Below are 20,514 nucleotides of genomic sequence, written 5' to 3'. Positions count from 1 at the left end.
CAGATGGCGGTAGAGGCATTTAAGAGACTCTTAGACAGACCCATGGATGGAAGTAAAATAGAGGGTTACGGGTAGGAGGGTTTAGTACTTTTTTAAGATATTTATGGCTTGGCACAACGTCAAGGGCCTGAATTGGGCTGCAGTGTTCTATGATCTAGCTCAAGTTCCAGCTTATTGTTACATGGATGGAAATATGGGAACAAAGTGCATTTTGCAAGCAGTCCAGACCGTCAACCCAACCCAACCATTACAAGGAAGAGAGAGATCAGTTAGAGCAGACCAGAAACAGTAATTTCTCTGGTCATTCAGGAGTCCAAGAACAGCATCGGGTGGCTGGGGGAATCTCCCCCTTGTGAATCTCCTGCCTGAAGGGTGGATGGGGTGAAGAGAATGCCGTCGGGGTTGGGGGGGGGGGGGGGTCCTTTAGTATCTCAGCTGCTTTCCCGAGGCAGCGGGAGTTGTGAAGAGTCGATGGAAGGGAGGTAGGGGTTTGTGTGAGGGTCTGAGAAGCGTCCACAATGATTCAGAGGGAGACGAGCAGTGTCCTTCTCCACCCCCATCCCATTACAATGCTCCCCTCCCTCAGTGGGGGAGAGACATACATGACACCCCATACACTGTTGGGAGGGGGAACAAGCCCCTCCACTTCTTCAGGGAGGAGACCCCCACACACTGCAGGGGTGGGCCTACCTTTCCTGGTGGTGGGAATGTCGGTGATGCCGGTTGGCGCTTGCAGGTCCAGGAACTCCTTGCTCCCCAACCCCATGGATACCAGCTCCTGCTGCCGCAGCTCTGCAGGGGAGGGAGGTCACCGGGGTTAGACCTCTGGCGTTCCGCCCTCAGACACCTTGTGATTGACCTTTCAACATTTGGTGACCATGGGATCAGGTTCGGCCCTGAGGTTCTGATGGTGGATGAGAGGGGATGGGGGGGAGGGCAAGGAAAGGAGGTGCGTGGAATGAAGGTGAGGGGACAAAAAGGGATGGGGCAGGAATGGAGGGGAGAGGACAGGAATATGCAGAAGGCCCATTGTCCCCTCCCCCACCTGTTAGCCCCTCATCCTCCCCTCCACCTCCCCACCATCCACCCTTCCTGCACACCCTTTTCCCCATCCACCCCTCCTCATCTACCCCTCCTTCCCCGTCCTCCCCCCACCTTCCCTGTTATTCCCTCTGTCCCTTCACCCTGCTGGGCTCACCCTTGTTCCTAGAGGCCTGCCGCCACAGGATCCGGGCAATGTCTTGGGTCCACGCCTCCTTGGTGTGAGCTGACTCAGCCTGGAAAACGTAGGCTTCGTTCGACCTCCGGCGCCGAAACCACACTTCAAAACGCAGCCCTGTGTCCCCAATGTTTTCTGTCAGTCCCAGGTCTGCTGTCTGTGGCAAAGAGAGAGGAGGGGTTAGCGAGGCTGGGCAGCGAGAGATCCTTCCCCCTCCCTCCCTCCACCCAAGGCCTGTCACAGTGTCTGTGTCCTGGTCAGGTCCGGAGCTGGGCCCAGGGTTCACCATTCGACTGTTTTGACATCAACCATCAATTTCTGTGGCATTACAAAGTCCTTCACGGCTTCTGCTGAACTGTTGCATTGTAGCCTGGCTTGGGAATTTGACTACCCAGGGTTGTACAAGGGAGCAGAAGGTGGCACGTGGACACTAGGTCTATCACAGGCTCCAACCTCCCATCTACCATGGACATTGAAGTCAGGCACTGCCTTAGGAAGCCAGCAAATCTCCTAAAGGACCCCTGGCACCTTGTCACAACTTTTCCTCACTGATATCTTCAGGAGAAGGTACAGAAGCCTGAAATCTAGCACAGGTTGAAGGACAGATTTAGAACCGTAGAACATTTCAGCACAGAAATAGCCCCCCCTCCCCCTACCAGGTGAAAGTAGGGGAATTAGTAGAACTGGTATTTCATACCCACAAAATCCAGATTTTTATTAGGGAACGTGGAAGAGACAAACCCTAAATTGGAAGTTTCGTCAAATCTAAGGAGGTTTGTTAAAATAGTATTGATGGTGGCAAGATAGTGTGCTGCAGTCACTTGGACATCAGACTACTGTCCGGATAGCAACAATTTCTGACGGAAAAAATTTACTTACAATTTGAAAAATAAGTACAATACATATATACAAATATGGAGCCCGTAAGATAGGTACTGTGGCTTAATTTTGTCTCTTCCAATCACTGATTCCTACAACCCCACCAGACGATGTAGATAACTACTTGACAGTTAAATCCTTGGTGTCCCTTGGCCTATCCTAGTACGATCCAGCAGTCTTATTCTTTTGTTCTTTTCTTTTTCCTTTAATATGTCATTGCATAATATTAACATGTTTAAGTAATGATTGATTTATATTATGGGGTTGGAAGTTAGGGGTTTTAGTTTTAATTTTAAGGGACAGGGTGTAACTTTTTTTGCAGTCAAAGTTAATTTGTACTAAAATGATGGAGGTAAATGAATGTTTATACACATGTATGAAAACTTTGAAGTATTAAAAAAAAAGAAACAGGCCCCTTCAGCCCTTCTAGTCTGTGCCAAACCATTTTTATGCCTGTCCTACTGACCAGCACCCTGACCACAGCCCGCCACACCCCTCCCATCCATGTACCTGTCCAAATTCCTCTTAAATGTTAAAAGTGAGCCTGCATTCACTACCTCAGCTGGCAGCTCAGCCCACCACTCTCTGCGTGAAGACATTTCCCCTAAACCTTTCCCCTTTCACTCATAACCCCATGCCCTCTGGTTTGTTTTTTAAATTTTTCCTTGCACTCTGGAAACTGTAAATATTTATTATCCATCTCTCATTTGAGAATGAGCTTTTTTTTGAATATTATGTCAGTTTTCAAACTCAAACTTGTTCACTGATCAACGTTCATCCAAACTTACAGGTCATCATTCCCTCCCTCCCTCCCTTATCACACATGACGGACCACGTAACATATGACATTCAAGATGCCTGCAACAAAGGTCAAAAACATAAATTGGGTATGCGGATTTGTTACACCCCGACAGCCTGCGACCCGGCCAATATCCTATCCATGGCTCTTTTTTATTTGGACTGGGATGGAGTTAGGCTGCGAGGCTTGAGAATGAGTTTACTGCCATACGCACTATAAAATGTACACATGCACCAAAAATCTTACTCACTGCAGCCGTTTTAAAAAAAATATGTGAATAGTCAACAATTTTTTTTTTTGAATATTTTACTCTTCGTTTTCTGTCAATTAACAAAGAAACAATGTCAAAGACTGCTTCAAGATGTACAGGTATCCCCCAACTATCTACATATATGTAGTGTTCCCCTTTCCGCTCCATCTCCCAGGTGAATGGCCAACCTGTTTATTCCAGTGACGTCAGCATTTGCGTGTGTGCGTCACCAGGCAGCCAGCATCTGAACGTCCGGCAGTACTTCTGGTGAGTGTGTGGCACGTCATGGTGGGGGTGGGGTGGGGGGGGCGGGATCCCCCTTAAATCGTCGGCTTAATGGGCCAATCCCCCTGCGATTTGAAATGTGCTTCCACCACCTTTGCCCCAGTAATCACACCCGGGTCCCAAGAGGGCTGCAATTTGAAAGGGGGCTTCTGTTGTCACACTAGGCCTTTTCACACTGCATTGTAAAATGGAAATTCCCTGGAAATTTTCACAGGAACCCTCCTGTGAATCTATGAAAAGGTTGGTCTGGGAATTTAAAATGGGTCTGTGGCCTCGTAGGCAGGGCTGTGGCTTTGGAAAGTTTTCCTGGACTGCCATCTCCCTATGGTGTGAAGATCCAAATGGCCAAGCAGGGAAGCCTTGTGACATCAGCGCTCGCGTGCTGTGTCACGTAGGCAATTAAAATTAAAAGATACCTACTGCCAGCCAATAGCAGGCCACTTCGACTCGTCATGACGGCAGCACAATGCAGAATGAATGGCCATCCTCGTTAACCATAATCCCTCACACAGCTGCTAATTTCCCCTATTGCACACGTTTACTTCTGTAGCCTCTCTTCACAAAGATCTGTTGAGCTGCAGTAAGTGGGAATGTCGGTGCTCGTGTACACTGTACATTCTGCATGACCATCACCGGGCCCTCAATTATTACGCCCCCCTGTACCGCATGGTTGGAACCACACATGACACTCTGAGCTCAGCCTGCCTACCCCTCCACCTTCACAGGCTCCTAAATAACAAACTCAATCAGACTCACAAGGTCATAAGAAAAGGGAACAGAAGTGGGCCATTGGGCCCGTCGAGTCTGCTCCGCAACTCTGCCTTGGGCTAAACCACTCTCACATCTAGTTCCAAGTTCCGGCCTTTTCCCATCTCCCTTGATATCCTGATCAATTAGATACCTATCAGTCTCCCCCTTAAACTCCCCCAATGATCGGGCCTCCATTTGTACTTGGCAACGAATTCCACAAATCCACGACCTTTTGGCTAGAGAAATTTCTCCTCATCACTGTTTTAAATGGGTACCTTCTAATTCTAGGACCATGCCCTCTTGTCCTGGATTCACCCACCAAGGGAAACATTTTATTCACATCTCCATTTAAGGATTCTTGAACAGGATATTGTTATTGAATATTTATTTTCTGTATTGCAGTTCGTTTGCACTGCTTCTTGTTTACATTTCTCTTTCGTACATCTTTTCTTGAGTATAGATCTTTTTTGTCCTGAAAATAAGAATCTCAGGGTTGTATGTGGTGTCATCTATGTACTCTGACAATAAATCTGAACTTTGAGGGGAGACAAATGTGCCTCAGGAGCTGAGAGATGTAAGCGCGTGGGCAGTGGGAGAAACCACAGATGCTGGGACTTGGTGCGACCTGCCCTGGGGCCGGTCAACGTCCATGGGAGCAGGAGGACGGGGGCTGAAGTTTCAGTGTTGGAGCCCCTGGGTTGGCCTGAGATCTGTCTGAGGTGGGAATCACTCCAGCTGCTGGTGCTGGAGGTCTCTCCTTGGCGCGGAAAGTGCTGGAAGCACCTTCTGCGTCCTTGGAGGAAGAAGGAGCCCAACATCCAGTCAATGAGATTGCGGCTGATCCAGTCAGGGTCCAGCTCCACCTCACTGCCTGTTCCCATGATCCATAATCTCCCGACTGTGCAAACATCTACCTATCTTTTACTTAAATGCATTCAATGAGGTACCCTCAACTGCTTCATAAAATATTAATAGAGAAATCCACAGCACAGTACAGTGCAGACCCAATAACCTACTCTAACAACTGTCTAGAACAGTAGTTTTCAAACTGTTTCTTCCCACTCACATACCACTTTAAGTATTCCCTGTGCCATCATGCTCTGTGATGAGGTCTGTGGGTGGGAAGAAAAATTTGAAAACCACTGTTTTAATCGTACCTCATTGACTCGTTATGTGCATGGTTTCATAACTCCAAAGGATTGGGCCAATGACAATATTTCTCAAGCAAAATATTTCAGTTACAATTAATTGCATCTAGAGCAGTGATTCTCAACCTTCCCTTCCCACCCACAGACCACCTTAAGCAATCCCTTACTCATCACAGAATGGCATAGGGATTACTTAAAGTGGTATGTGAGTGGGAAGAGAAAGGTTGAGAACCACTGGCCTAGAAATTCCCCACTGCATAACCCTCCATTTCTTCCAGTTCCATGTTTCTTAATAGATCCCATTGTACCTGCCTCCACCACCGTTGCCGGCAGTTCATTCCATGCACCCACCACTTTCTGTATGAAAAACGTACTTCTTGTAATCTCCCCTCCCCTCCCAGACTTACTCGCAAGCACCTTAAAACTCTGCCCCTTTGTGTTTCCAGCCCTGAGAAAAACTCCAGCCATCCACACGATCAATGCCTCTCATCGGCTTGTTCATTCCAAGGAAAAAAGACCAAGTTCACTCAACCTATCTATTCAAGGCATGCTCTCTAATCCACGAAATATTTGTGTGAATCTCCTCTTCTCCCTCTCTGTAGCATCCAAATCCTTCCTGTAATGAGGTGACTAGAATTGAACACATTATCTCAGGTGGGGTCGAACCGAGTTTCTTATTTAGGTGCTGAATTACCTCATGACTCTTGAACTCAGTCCCATGGTTAGTCAGTCAGAATTTATTGTCATTTTTAAAGCTGTAAAACAGCCATAAAAATGAGATTGCGTTGCTCCAGGACAAGGTGTTTCTTAATAACATAACACTATACACAAGACCAAGCAAAGAAGCAGGCAAAAATGGCACCATAGCAAGAGGCCACTGTGACCAACTGCCACGCAGCCATCACGAACCAGCCTCCCAGTTACAATTTAATCCCTAAAAAATTAACAACATAACATTACATTCAACTTTAAAACAAACTACTTCAAAGGAATGTACAAAATAACAGTGAATGGAACATGTTTATAGACCGAGTCTAGTCCATGGCTCAGTAAGACTGGATAGCAATGTCCATATCAGCATAGTGACTCCTGGCTCAGGCTGTTCCTCCCGTCCAGAAGCTGCTGCAGCCTTCCGCTGTACTACCGTCTTGAGGTTTCCGACCACAGATAATAGTGAGAGTTCTCCAGCCTATTTTTCAGGGAAACTCCCCTCAGTCTACAGTTCCTTGGAGCCTTGGCTCCACTGTACCCTGCACTCCTGGTCAAAATGCCCGCCGTGGGTGCCCAAGCCAGCACGTGGCCCATTGCTCTAGACTCTCGGACTACTTCCTCAACTCATCGCTGTTCTTCCAGCCCGACGCAGCACCACCACCAGCGATGCAGAAGGCCCTCGCAGCCGCTCCCCACATTGAGGCTGCTGGCCGCTGTCCTGCTGATTCCATCCTCGAGGTACCTCCGACTCCAACCTTCACCACTGATTCCTTCTCACCACACCACAGTCCCCGACACAGAGGGTTCATCCATGCCCATCCAGGCCGCAATGAACTCTCCGCTGTCAGCACCAGCTGTTCGAGTCGGACCTCGGTGACTTCTCAAGAGGTCTGGTTCCTTATTGATGTCTCCAGCATTGCCCTTCCCGTTCCCCATCATTCCAGAGACTGTCCTTGATCCATTTCAGTGTTCCTTCACTTAGGTAAGTGTAGCACCCATGCCTGGAGGGACCTCTGCGGGACCGTCTTGTATGGGTTAATGAAGCACAACACACGTTACGCCTTCTTAAGAACACAATCAACCCGTGTAGCAGCTTTTGAGATTCCTTTACTGTCAAAACATGTAAGACAGGACAAAGAGTCACCATTAGTGTCGCCCAGCACCTCTTACAGTAAGAGGAAAAGAGAAGGAAAAGAGTCCCTTTAGAGCTGCTGAATGTTCGTGGATTCACCTCCAGCGCCTCCCACAGCTTTAGTGGCTGCGCAGGCAAATCCTCAGCAACCCAAGCTTCAGATCCAAAGTGACACAATTAGGAAGGCTTCAGCACCTGAGTCCCTTTGAGATCCTTTGCCCTCAGCACCCTCTGGAATCCTGGTTTCCATAAGCCAGTCACCAACAGCCACGTCTGTACAAGTCCTTTGACTGTGAGTCACCATCAGCACACAGCCTATGTGGGTCCTTCAGCTGCTGGGCCCTGTGCTGGTCCACTGCCATGGTCATTGTCCTGTATAATCGTCTCCTCTGAGTCTCCTTCTCAACAGGTTTTTTGGTGCCCTGCACCAGTCTGCTGCTCCCCTGGAGTCTGCAACTCCTCATGGCTGGTGCCAAGCACAGGCGCTGCCATCCCGAGGTTGCAGGATTTTAAAATAAACACAGTCGGCTCCTTTAACAGGCAGTTTAAAGCCTGTACAGAGCCGTCAGTATTCAGACCAGGCAGTTGAACCCTTTGAAGCTGCACTGAGTCTCAGCTTTCCATTCTCCATTACAGCAGGTTCAACGGAACCACCCTTTTTCATTGACTGTCCTATGGACATGCTGCTCAGAATCTTCCCATTAACATTGTACTTTGCCTTCAAATTTGACCGACTGAAACAAACCACTTCACACTTTTCTGCGTTAAACTCCATCTTGATCACTAGTGACTCCCCCATTGCCCACCCCCCCCCCCCAACACCCCTTCCCCAGTCATCGACATGATCTTTGTCTGAAGAGGGCACACAAAATCATTGAGGACCCCTTCCATCCCACTCACAGCATCTTTCAGCTGCTCCCATCGGGGAAGAGATACAGGAGTAGGAGAGCTAGCACCACCAGGCTGAGAAACAACTTCTTCCCATGGGCAAAGAGAATGCTAAACGACCAAAGGAACTGCTCACACTAACCATCTGAGACCCTCATATTTATTTATTTGTATAGGTGGAAAAACCTGTCATGCATGTGTATTATTTGTCTGTATGTGTGTTATGTCTGGTTGTATATCTGTGTACTCGAGCTGGCAGAGTCCGCAAGCATCAAATCCATGCTGCTGAAGACCCAACTGCGCTGGGTGGGTCACATCTCCAGAATGGAGGACCATCGCCTTCCCAAGATCGTGTTCTATGGCGAGCTCTCCACTGGTCACCGAGACAGAGGTGCACCAAAGAAGAGGTACAAGGACTGCTTAAAGAAATCTCTTGGTGCTTGCCACATTGACCACCGCCAGTGGGCTGATACCGCCTCCAACCGTGCACCTTGGCGCCTCATAGTTCGGCGGGCAGCAACCTCCTTTGAAGAAGACCGCAGAGCCCACCTCACTGACAAAAGACATAGGAGGAAAAATCCAACACCCAACCCCAACCAACCGTGCCTGCCTGTCCCGCATCGGACTTGTCAGTCACCAACGAGCCTGCAGCAGACGTGGACATACCCCTTCATAAATCTTTATCCGCGAAGCCAAGCCAAAGAAGAAAGAAAGGAAGATATCTGTGTGTTTTACATCGAGGACCAGAAAACGCAGTTTCATCGGGTTCTACTCGTACAATCAGATGACAATAAACTTGACTACTCAGTCCTGCTCTGCATCCTATACACTTCTCTTTGCGAGCTCGGGCAACCCTCCAGACTATCCACATCACCACTCACTGTCATCCACAAACTTACTAGCTCACCCCTCTGCTTCCTCATTCAGGCCATTTATAAAAATCACAAAGGGAAGTCCCAGAACAGATCCCTGCAGAACACCACTGGTCACTGATCTTCGTGCAGAATACGGCCATCCTCTGCCTTCTCTGGGCGTCAATCCTGCTTCCTTGGGCAGAGAGTTCCACAGATTCACCATTCTCCAGGAGAAGTTCCTTCTCATCTCTTCCTAATTGAATTTTGAGATTCTGTCCCCAGTTCTAGTCTCACCAGCCAGTGGAAACAACCTCCCTCCTTCTATCTTCTCTATTCCTTTCTATCTATCTATTTCCTTCTTGAGGAAAGATATAAAATTAAGAAGTCCAGCGAGTGTAATCCCAGGACAACCTGATCAATCCTCACAGGCTAACCTCCCTCATCTCCAGAATCAATCCTCTGCAGCCCCTCCAAAGGTAGTCTCTCCCTTCTCTAGTGAGGAGACCAGAACTGCCCACAGTAACAACTAGCTGAGGTTTCAAGGCAAAATCCTGACCTGGGAATTTTGCACGCCATCCTCGCAGATTGCTGCCCATGGGACAGAACATCGTGGGCTGGACTGCTTGCAACACAAACTTTCTCACTGCTCCCCAGAGTGCGGGGACAATGAACTCAACATTGGCAGAGATGAAGTGGCTGCCAGCAATGTTTCTGGACCTGCAGGATCTGTCCAAATGTCCACTAAACCATGTAATCCTACCCACCTCTGCATGTAATCCTACCCACCTCTCCATGTAATCCTAAATCATGTAATCCTACTCACCTCTGCATGTAATCCTAAACCATGTAATCCTACCCACCTCTGCATGTAATCTTAAACCATGTAATCCTACCCACCTCTCCATGTAATCCTAAACCATGTAATCCTACCCACCTCTGCACGTAATCCTAAACCTTGTAATCCTACCCACCTTTCCAGCTCTGTCTGGAAGTTTATTCCCAGATATGAACCTGCCTCTGTCACCCTTGGATCCCCTTTAAATCTTTCCCCCATCTCACCTTAAACGTGCCCTTTGGATTTGGACTCCCTGACCCTGGGGGGGGGAAAGAAAGGAACTGAAAGGAATCACTGCTACCACACCGAAGGTCATTAAATCCTCCTTGGCCACCGTCCTAATCCCAAGGAGAACCCAGGGCAACTCGTCTACCCATTCGGGCCGGAAAGTCTTGCCATTAGCACGGACTTTAGGTGTTGGTGGAACCTCTCTACTAACCTATTAGGCCATGGTGTGGTGCAGTGTTACCCCTAAAAGCCTTGCCAGTTGTGACCATACTGCGATGTAAATTGGGTGCCTCTGTCGCTCGTGATGTGTGCCGGCACGCCGAAACGAGCTATCCACTGGCTGACCAGGGTTCTAGCACACGTCTTCGCTGACGCTTCATGGCCTGGGATGGCTTCTGGTTGCTCTGTCCACAATGGTAAACAGGTAACAACTCCCTGGACACCGGCAAAGGGGCCACAACATCCACGTGGATATGCTGGAACCTCCACATTGCCGAGTCGAAATGCTGAACATGGGCCTGCGTGTGCCTGTGGACTTTAGACGTCTGGCACCTGATGCAGTTGTGGGTTAGTGCTGCCACCTCCTTCTTGAGGCCATACGCACAGTAGTCTTTACTGAGGGGTGGGCGAGATCGTGGATAGAGCTGACGACCCTAGCCCTCCACTCCTGTGGGACTACCGGCCGAGGAGAGTTGGTGGAGGTGGGCGGAGTCAGGAAGCTGAATATCCTCGAGCTGGAGACCTGAGATGGTGATCCAGAGAGCTTGAGTTTCAGCGTCATGCTGCTGAGCCTGCGCTAGTTGCACGTAGTCAAGGCCGGGAGCTAGCATGCTGATGGCCGGGTGGGAGAGCGCATCCGCGACTACATTTTCCTTGTCCGCCCGGTGCCGGATGTCTGTAATGAATTTGGACACGTAGGACAGGTGGCGCTGTTTCCTGGCCGACCACGGGTCCTTGGCCATAGCCAATGCTTGGGTGAGGGGCTTGTGATCTGTAAAAACAGTGAAGTTCTGCCCTCCAAGAAATATCAGAAGTGGAGGATGGCCAGGTACAGCGCCAGGAGCTCCCAGTCGAACGCACTGTATTTAACTTCCGGCGGCCACAACTGCTTAATGAAAAAGGCCAACGGGCTTCGTGGTGGAAGCGTCAACCGAGAGAGCCATGTGTGCTTCCGGGCACGGGTGCACCAACAAAGTCTCCTCTGCGAGGACTTGTTTCGTTGCAGTGAAGGCCTTGTCCGCCTCCTCCGACCAGGTCTTCTCTTTCGTTGTGATCAGCGCAAAAAGAGAGCGCATGATGTGGGTAGCGTTGGGGATGAATCTATGGTAAAAATTTACCATTCCCACAAATTCCTGCAGGCCCTCGAGGGAGGAGGGTTTGGGAAAATGCTGGACGGCTGCCACTTTCTCCGGTGCCGGAGCTGCCCCAGACGCTGAGATAGTGTGCCCCAGGAACTGTTTCCCAAACTGGCATTTGGCCTTGTTACCGTGAGGCCGAATTCTGCCAGCCAGGCGAACAGGGTACGGAGATGGACCTTGTGCTCTTCACGGCTGCGGCTGGCTACCAGGATTTCATCTAGGTAGATAAAGACAAAGTCCAAATCCTACCCACTGCGTCCATGAGGCGCTGGAATGTCTGGGCCGCGCTTTTCAACCTGAATGGCATCCGGAGGAATTCGAACAAGCCAAAAGGGGGGATAATGGCAGTCTTTCCAATGTCATCAGGGTGGATCGGGATCTGGTGGTATCCGCGCACCAGATAAGACTTGAAAAGAACCGCGTGCCAAGGAGGTTGGCTGTGAATCCTGGATATGCGGGGCCGAGTACCTGTCTGGAGTCATGGCGTCATTTAGCCGTCTGTAATCTCCACAGGGCTTCCAACCCCCTGACAAATTCGGGACCATGTGAAGTGGTGCCGCCCAAGCGCTGTCCTACCGCCGAACGATGCCCAACTCCTGGAGCCTGGGGAATTCCTCCTTTGCCTGTTTTAGCTTCTCCAGTGGCAGCCATCTAGCTCTGGTGTGCACCTTTTCTGGAGATGTGATGGAAAACTCCATGGCGGGGGGAGGCAACGTTGAAGCGTGGCTCCAGGATGGAAGGGAACTCACTGAGGATCTTGGCGAACTCGTCTGTGGTGGTGGCTACCATGGCGATTTTGGGTCTGTCATCATCCGCTGTGCCCAGGCGCACTGAGCGAAAGGTGCAAGCGTTGAGCAGTCTCCTGCCCCTCACATTCACCAGTAGACCATGAGCCCTTAGGAAGTCAGCCCCTAACAGCGCGGTGCCCACTGAGGCCAGGACGAATCTCCAATGAATATTTCATCCCTGATCTGTATCTGTGCCCTACGGGTGCCATAGGTCTTGATTACGGAACCATTGGCAGCCTGCAGGGTTGAGTTTACAGCGGTATACTTGCCTACTGCTGGTGGCTGATGAATGATGTCGTCCACCCTCGCCGCCATGTCCTGCTCTAGCGCGCCCATGACAAGGTAAAATTTTGTGGCTTCGGCTGAGATGTTGCGGAGGTGGAATTGTGCCTCCGCCTGCCTGAACCACGTCCGTGGGCGATGGGGCCAGAAGGAGGGGGGGGTTTTGAGGGCTACGGCGTTCACCTCGGCTGCGTCCATCGTTCGCTGGGTCCAGAAAGAGGTCTGGGCCCGTTGGGGTCACCACTGTGGCGCTTGCAGGAGCTGAAGGAAATCACAGCTGCCACACCAATGGTTGTTAGCAACAGTTTTTATTAAAATTCAGCGTGCCCCTTTAAGGGCGGCATGAGCTCAGTCACCTGGTGCATTGTGACATCATAATCACTGCCCAGGGTGCAGGCTGGAAGGGATGCTGGAGTCAGAGAGAAACCTCTGACAATGCCATTTCCCGATGGCTGCCCCGCCACATGGCAATACAAGCAGGGCTGGTTTGCCATGAGGATGTGTGCTGCCACACGTCTACCTTATCCACACCCCTCCTGAATTTATAAAACTCAGGTCCACCTGTGTGCGCCCCCCCAGCCTCCAACACTCCAGGGAGAAAAGTCCCAGCCTTTCTTGATAACCCAAGCCCTCACCAGTCCTCAGTGATGTCCTGGTGAATTTCCTCTGCACTCCTTCTGACTTATTGACATCCTACAGCTGGGCGACCAGAACTGCACGCACTGCCCCAAGTGTGATCTCACTGTTGCCTCTATTATGAGTTCTTCACTTTTGTACTTAGTAATCTGCCCAATCTTATTCACTGCCCCATCCCCAACCGAGTCCCCACTTTCACTTCATTGAGAGTGATTTTTGAGTACAGGGAACAGAATGCCTTGTCACAGTTCCATGGGGACTTCATGGGTCCAAACCTGTTGGCTCTCTTACCTAGGTTGGGAATCACGGGTCAGAGTGAGAATGCAGGAAGGGCCCATCAGGTGGCCACAAATGGGTGCAGACCATGTTGAGATGGAGCTCTGAGGGACAGTGTGAGAGAGCTGAGGTAACATTGGGGGGTGGGGGGGTGGTTCAGTGGCACAAGAGTGGTAGAGGGGTCACTGAGGGAGCTGGGGTAATGTCGGTGGAGGTAGAGTCAGTGATACAGGTTGATGAGAGAGAGGGGTCTCTGAGAGCCAAGGTGTGAGGGAGCTAGAGTACCAACAGTGGCAGGGGCACTGGGGGAGAGGGGTCACTGAGGGAGCTGGGGTAATATCAATGGGGGTACAGTCAGTGATATGGGACGACAGGGAAGAGGGGTCACTGAGAGAAGGTGTGAGGGAACTAGGGTAACAACAGTGGAGGTACAGTTAGAGACGGGGTGCAGAGGAGAGGGGTCACTAAGGGAGCTGGGGTAACGTCAGTGGGGGTACAGTCAGTGACACGGGAGAAGGATTCTTTGGGGGAGAATGTGTTAATGTCTGGTACAGTCCTTAGTAATCCTGCATCCAATTCCCTTTGCTGGGCCTTCCTTGCTCTCGCTCTCCTGACCACTGGAACTGACAGAGAGAGTGGGTGTGCTCGGTTTGGGATTGTGTCGATAGAAGCAGTGGGATTTCCTGTGCCAAATGTTATCACTGCCTCTTTCCTCCATACCTCCACTTTGGATCGTGGATACAAAGCATGATTTTCAGGCAGAATCTCTGTGCCAGAGACTCTTGTCAGAAAGGGGTGTGGGGGGAATCTCCCAGACCTTTGTGTAGGACCGGGTCTCTTATTCTCTCACTCTTCACAGAGGAGACTACTTTTCGGGGGGAGTGTCTCTCCTCTGGAGCCAAACCTCCCTGTTTTCTCCACAGTCCTTTCCCTGCATTTGATGCAGTAAGTGCACATTTTACACTTTCTCCTGCTGATAAAGGGTGGGGGGGAGGAAAGAATGGAGCAGATGGTGGAGCAGCTCTATTCCCTCTGTTTTTCAACGCCAGAAATCAGCAGGGTCCACCCCACCACCAGCAAAGGGAGGGTGTATGTGTGTGCGGTTTGTGTGAGTGTGCAGTTTGTGTGGGTGTGTGCGTATGTGCGGTTTGCGTGAGAGTGTGTGGGTACTTGTGTGTGTGCGGTTTGTGTCGGTGTATGTGTGGTTTCTGTGAGAGTGTGTGAGTATTTAGGTGTGGGTGTCTGGGTGTGCGTGGCTTGTGTGGGTGTCTGGGTGTTGGTGTGGGTGGATCTGTATGTGGGTGTAGATTGTGTGGGTGGATCTGTAATGTGGGTGTGGTTTGTGTGGGTGGATCTGTAATGTGGGTGTGGTTTGTGTGGGTGGATCTGTAATGTGGGTGTGGTTTGTGTGGGTGGATCTGTAATGTGGGTGTGGTTTGTGTGGGTCTGTATGTGGGTGTATCGGTGGGCTTTGTGCGCGCGAGCGGGGCTTTGTGCGCGCGAGCGGGGCTTTGTGCGCGCGAGCGGGGCTTTGTGCGCGCGAGCGGGGCTTTGTGCGCGCGAGCGGGGCTTTGTGCGCGCGAGCGGGGCTTTGTGCGCGCGAGCGGGGCTTTGTGCGCGCGAGCGGGGCTTTGTGCGCGCGAGCGGGGCTTTGTGCGCGCGAGCGGGCTTTGTGCGCGCGTGCGGGGTTTGTGCGCGTGTGCGGGAGTGTGCGATTTGTGGGAGCGTGTGGGAGTGTCCGGTTTGTGGGAGCATGTGGGAGTGTGTGGTTTGTGGGAGCATGTGGGTGTGTGCGGTTTGTGTGAGGGTGTTTGTGTGTGCGGGGCTGTGGTTTGTGTGTGACACTGATGTGACTGATAATTCCAAATCAGCAGTCTCCAACCAGACGGCATCTAGATCGACCTCCAATTTGTGTTAACCCCCTCCTCCTGGTCTCTCCCTTTCCATCACAGTCTGCTCCAGCCCTCCATTGCCTTCCTTTCCTTATCTATTCTGCGCTATCTCCCATAGCCCTCTGCCCCAACTTCTCATCACCTCACCCTCGCACCTTGTATCCACCTCTTACCCAGTACCTGGGCTCCACCCCGTCCCTGACATCCCCCCCTCCCCTCCCCACTTCTCTAATTGGGGCGTCTGCCTGATAAAGGACCCAGGCCCAAAACTTTGATCACTCTTTATCTGGCATGGACCATGGATGCTGTGTGAGCTGCTGAGTTTCTTTAGCACTTTGTTTACTGCAGTGTTTGACTTCCAGCAGTTTCAGACAATCAGCTGTGCCTATGCTTTGAACCCAGCAGTTAATGTCCTCTTCCTTCCTTTCTCATCCCCCACCCCCATGCTCTCTCCTTTGCAGAATGATATTTCCCTATTAACATGCTCCAGGCAGCATTTTCTGCCAACGATAAATTTCACGGATACAGGCATGACCGTTGGGCTGGGCTGGGGAGTGTGGGCACTAGGTGTCCACCCTTGATGAGGATGGGTGGTGGGGGGAAGGGGAGCCACTTGCTTGGGTTAGGTGGGGAAGATGGTCCCACTGTGCCATCAGGCAGGTAAGGTCTGGAGTTCACAGCTGACTGTGGTGAATGGCAGAGGGGTTGCCCAGGTTGGGTCACCAGAGGAGAATCTGAAGCAGGTGGTGTCGGGGAGGGACAGAGATGAGAGGAAAGGAAAGGGAGACTGGAACAATAAAGAGGTGGGGGAGAGAGAGAGGTGTTTTTATGGAGGACCTCCGCTTTGAGGCTGGCTCCATCCGCGGAAAAAAATTTCAATTTACCTTTTTATAGAGCAGCCCTAAAAGGCTACTCCAGCACCAGTTTTACGTGGAGTGGAGCCTTGGTGCACCCTCCAGAGCTGCTGTAGGTGGGGCAACTGTTGCTGTGGTGCCACCCGTCATAAATACGCAGCGAGCAATGGCTGTCTTTGTTACCCATAATCCATAAACACAGAGCGGTTCCAGCTGCTTGTGGAATTATGAGTAAAGAAATCGGCCATTGATCATTTTCACTGTGCTTATATTTCACTCTCATTCACCTGTGAGTTATTGGTTTTGGATATTGCAAATCATCAGTGAAAATAGTCATCATCGGTGTAGCCGTCGCCACCCGCCTCTGCACCTTCGAAGCCCCGGCCTCGTTATCCTGATCTGCCACAACCGGGAGATTGAGAAGAGGGAGCGGAGCAGTAAGTTCAGGGCCCCAAAGGTGTGACAGCAGGTAGCAGTGGTGGACACACTGATGATGACTATGCCGCGATACTCTGGCATAATATGTTCATTAAACAGTCCTGGGTCGCAGGCTGACGGCGTCATCAGCCCACCCCTAGCTAGCCGCTTGCAGTGGCTAGACATTTATGGAGCAAGGCGGAGCGGTCCGCTCCACCTCTAACACAAGCCTACAGAAGGATCAGAGTCGGCACCCTGGAGCTGCTCACAGACCATTTATGACAATAGGGTTTGCATCTCGAGGACAGAAAATCTCCGCCTTTACATTCGGATTGTTTTTGCTTTATAAAAAGCCTAGAGAGGTGGGGAAAAGGGAGACTGGAGAGAGGGAGGGAGAGAACGTGGCAGATATGGAGAGACAGAGAGAGAGAGAGACACACAAACACACAAAGGGAGAGAACAGCAGAGGGAAAGGAAGTGAGAGAAAGACAGAGTATGCAAAGAGAGAGGGAGATAGAGACAGAGACAAACAGACATATACACACTCAGACAAGGAGAGCGACACAGACACACACACACAGAGTAAGAGAGAGACACACACAAGCAAAGAGTGACGTGAAGAAATAGGTAGAAGGAGAAACAGATATGAAGAGAAAGCTATTGGGGCAGAGACACAGGAAAAGAGAGTGATGTGTAACGAGGGGGAGTTAAAAGAGGGGGGAGACATAGACAGTGAGACACACAGCGAGATAGGCAGAGAGTGGGACAGAGAAGGAAACTTATCGAGAAGGGTATGCATACAGAAATAGGGAGAGAGAATGAGAGAGGGAGACGAAGAATGACTGAGCTGGAGACACAGAAAGGGAGAATCTCTGCAGAAGCTCCTCAGCATTGTACAGCCCTGGGGACTCTAAAGTAGGGGCTTGGACCCACAAGCCTGCCTCAGAATAGGAAAGACCTATCAAGCCCCAGATGAGCATGCACTAGGTGCGCGGTGGTGGGCAAAGCGTGAGGGCACAGTAAATGATCCTTCATGACTCCCCCATGGCCCAAACTGCCTTCCTGCAGCCACCAACACTCTGCCTCCCTCCTCCACCACTGTGGCAATGTGGAAGCTTACCTTGAGGGAGGTCTTGTACATGTAGGATTCGAAGCTGCCTTCTGTCTTCTTCAACTTGCTGAATACCACCAACTCCTCAAAGAGAAAGACGTGACGCTGAGATTTGCGGCGGCCACAAGATATGGTGAAGGGATCACAACGAAGGAGCTGACCCTGTTCCTTCAGGTTCACCTGCTGAGGCACAGAGCAGTCAGCGGAGCTACTGAGCATGGGGACCCCTCCTTCTGGGGGATATCCATAACTCTCCCTCAGGGGCATATCTGTACACTGACTGGTCACTCCATCCCTCTCCCTCAGGGGGATATCTTTACACTGACCAGTGTCTCTCCCTCCCTCTCCCTCAGTGGGGTATCTGTACATTGACCAGTGTCTTTCTCTTCCCTCTCCCTCGGGGGGGGGGTTACTGTACACTGACTGGTGTCTGTCCGTCCCTCTCCCTCAGCGGGGTATCTGTACACTGACCCTGGGTCTCTCCATCCCTCTCCCTCGGCGGGGGAGGGGTATCTGTACACTGACTGGTACCTCTCAGTCCTCACTCAGCAAACCCCTTTCCCTTCCTGCACTCACATCACAGCCCCGGATGGCATCCATGGCGATGAGGTCATTGCCGTGGCGCAGCTGGAAGTCTACCATTTCGGCAGCGTCCCGCAGTGTCCTCCTCTCGCAGGTCGCATCCTCTCCGCACTCCCCTAGCAGCTCCTGCAGCAACAGGCTGTAGCTGGTCAGGCGCTGAATGGGCTTCTGCAGGTGGCTGGCCAGGTCGGTCCGATCCCGCAGGAGCAGCTGCCTCCTCTGGGTGGGGGGAGGGGGGGCAGAGAGCCAGAGAGTCAGGCAACATCAAATAGTTGAGCTTCAATCAGGCCCTTCGGTCCATTGTGTCTGTGCTGTATGTGATCCCCAAATCCATATCCCTCCATTTCCTGTTCTTCACGTATCTATCTCTCAAACATTACCATCCGATCTTGAGCCACTGCCTCTATTTCAGCCTCCCACCACTCTACATCGATACCCCTCTCCCCACGTAGTCTAACATGTCAACTCTGGCATTTGCACAGCTGCGTTAAGTGGAAGAAATGGCGTAGCAGATTGCTGTGGGTGACAAAAGGACAAAGTTGGAATGTAGGATTGGGCAGAAAAGTGGCAGATCTGGATAAGTGTGAAGTAATGCACTTTTGAAGGTTTAACTTGAAGGTGGAGTTTGTGGTTAATGGCAGGATTCTTAACAATGCGGAGGAACAGAGAGATCTTGGTGTTCAAGTCTATTGATCCCCCAAGGTTGCTGCGCTAGTTGATAGGGTGGTTATGAAGGCGTGCGCTGTCCTGGCCTTTATTAGTCGAGGGACTGAGTTCAAGAGCTGCAAGATAATGCTGCTGCTGAGTGTTAACATGGCCAAGAAAAGATGATTGTGGAGTTCAGGGGGTCCAAGGTTGACCACCCTCTACTGCACATCTATAGAGTGGAGAGCACAAAGTTCCTTGGTGTGCATCTAATGGACCCACGACACCTGCTCATAAGTCAGGAAGGCGCAGCAACACCTACACTTCCTGAAGAAGTTGAGACTACAGGAACACAATTTGAGAGTGTTCTGTCTGGCTGCATCATTGTGCAAGACGGTAGCTGCAGAGCATCTGACAGGAAGTCAATACTGAGGTTCATCAAAAGATCATTGGGGCCTCCCCTTCCTCAACCTATGACATTCACCAGGAAATAGGTTAGATAAGGATGATTGGTGTAGCGGTCAGCATATCGCCTTTACAGCACCAACGATCAGCACCAGGGTTGAAATACTGCACTGTCCGTAAGGAGTTTGTACCTTCTCCCCATGTCTGCGTTGGTTTTCCCCAGGGGGCTCCGGTTTCCTCCCACCGTTCGAAATGTACTGGGGGTGTAGGTTAATGGGGTCTAAATTGGGCAGCATGGGCTCATGGGCTTAAATGGCCCGTTACCGTGCTGGATGGCTAAATGAAATAATATTTTCTTCCAGAACACAGTATCTTTGATCTACTACAAACAGGAAGGGAGTACAGGAGCATCAAAATTGGGACTAGCTGGCTGGGGAATAGCTTCATTCCACAGGATCTGAGAATTGATGAACAGTATCCTGTAACTGAGTAATTAATCCAAAATATTTATATAGTTTTTAAAATTATACCTTGATGTATGCAGTATATGTAATTATTATAACCATCCGGTACCGCACAGATGGCAGTCTCTTCAATCTGAGGCGCCTGCAAGCTCACACCAAGACACAAGAGAAACTTGTCCGTGAACTACTCTTTGCAGACGATGCCACTTTAGTTGCCCATTCAGAGCCAGCTCTTCAGCGCTTGACGTCCTGCTTTGCGGAAACTGCCAAAATGTTTGGCCTGGAAGTCAGCCTGAAGAAAACTGAGGTCCTCTATCAGCCAGCTCCCCACCATGACTACCAGCCCCCCCACATCTCCATCGGGCACACAAAACTCAAAACGGTCAACCAGTTTACCTATCTCGGCTGCACCATTTCATCAGATGCAAGGATCGACAATGAGATAGACAACAGACTCGCCAAGGCAAATAGCGCCTTTGGAAGACTACACAAAAGAGTCTGGAAAAACAAGCAACTGAAAAACCTCACAAAGATAAGCGTATACAGAGCCGTTGTCATACCCACACTCCTGTTCGGCTCCGAATCATGGGTCCTCTACCGGCATCACCTACGGCTCCTAGAACGCTTCCACCAGCGTTGTCTCCGCTCCATCCTCAACATCCATTGGAGCGCTTTCATCCCTAACGTCGAAGTACTCGAGATGGCAGAGGTCGACAGCATCGAGTCCACGCTGCTGAAGATCCAGCTGCGCTGGGTGGGTCACGTCTCCAGAATGGAGGACCATCGCCTTCCCAAGATCGTGTTATATGGCGAGCTCTCCACTGGC

At 50.8% G+C, this 20,514-nt stretch overlaps 1 protein-coding gene across 8 annotated transcripts in view; it reads right to left on the bottom strand.

Annotated features, from left to right (window-relative positions):
* The window catches only part of LOC138764627 (uncharacterized), a 120,547-nt gene that overhangs the window by 5,883 nt on the left and 94,150 nt on the right, over positions 1-20,514 (bottom strand). For 3 of the 8 annotated variants that reach the window (XM_069940777.1, XM_069940780.1, XM_069940778.1), the window contains exons 17-20: positions 18,169-18,393; positions 17,602-17,775; positions 1,199-1,376; positions 691-792 (exon numbers count right to left, since the gene is read on the bottom strand). In XM_069940777.1, coding sequence (XP_069796878.1) covers positions 691-792; positions 1,199-1,376; positions 17,602-17,775; positions 18,169-18,393 — 679 coding nt within the window. Of the gene's footprint in view, positions 1-690; positions 793-1,198; positions 1,377-17,601; positions 17,776-18,168; positions 18,394-20,514 lie in introns of those variants that run through there. The other 5 variants (XM_069940782.1, XM_069940784.1, XM_069940779.1 and 2 more) reach the window with 4 other exon arrangements.

This window comes from Narcine bancroftii, chromosome 5, assembly GCF_036971445.1.
Source record: "Narcine bancroftii isolate sNarBan1 chromosome 5, sNarBan1.hap1, whole genome shotgun sequence".
In the NCBI taxonomy this organism is placed as follows: Eukaryota; Metazoa; Chordata; class Chondrichthyes; order Torpediniformes; family Narcinidae; genus Narcine; species Narcine bancroftii.
Note: the sequence above shows the minus strand (reverse complement) of the source record. Positions and strands in the feature narration are given on the sequence as shown.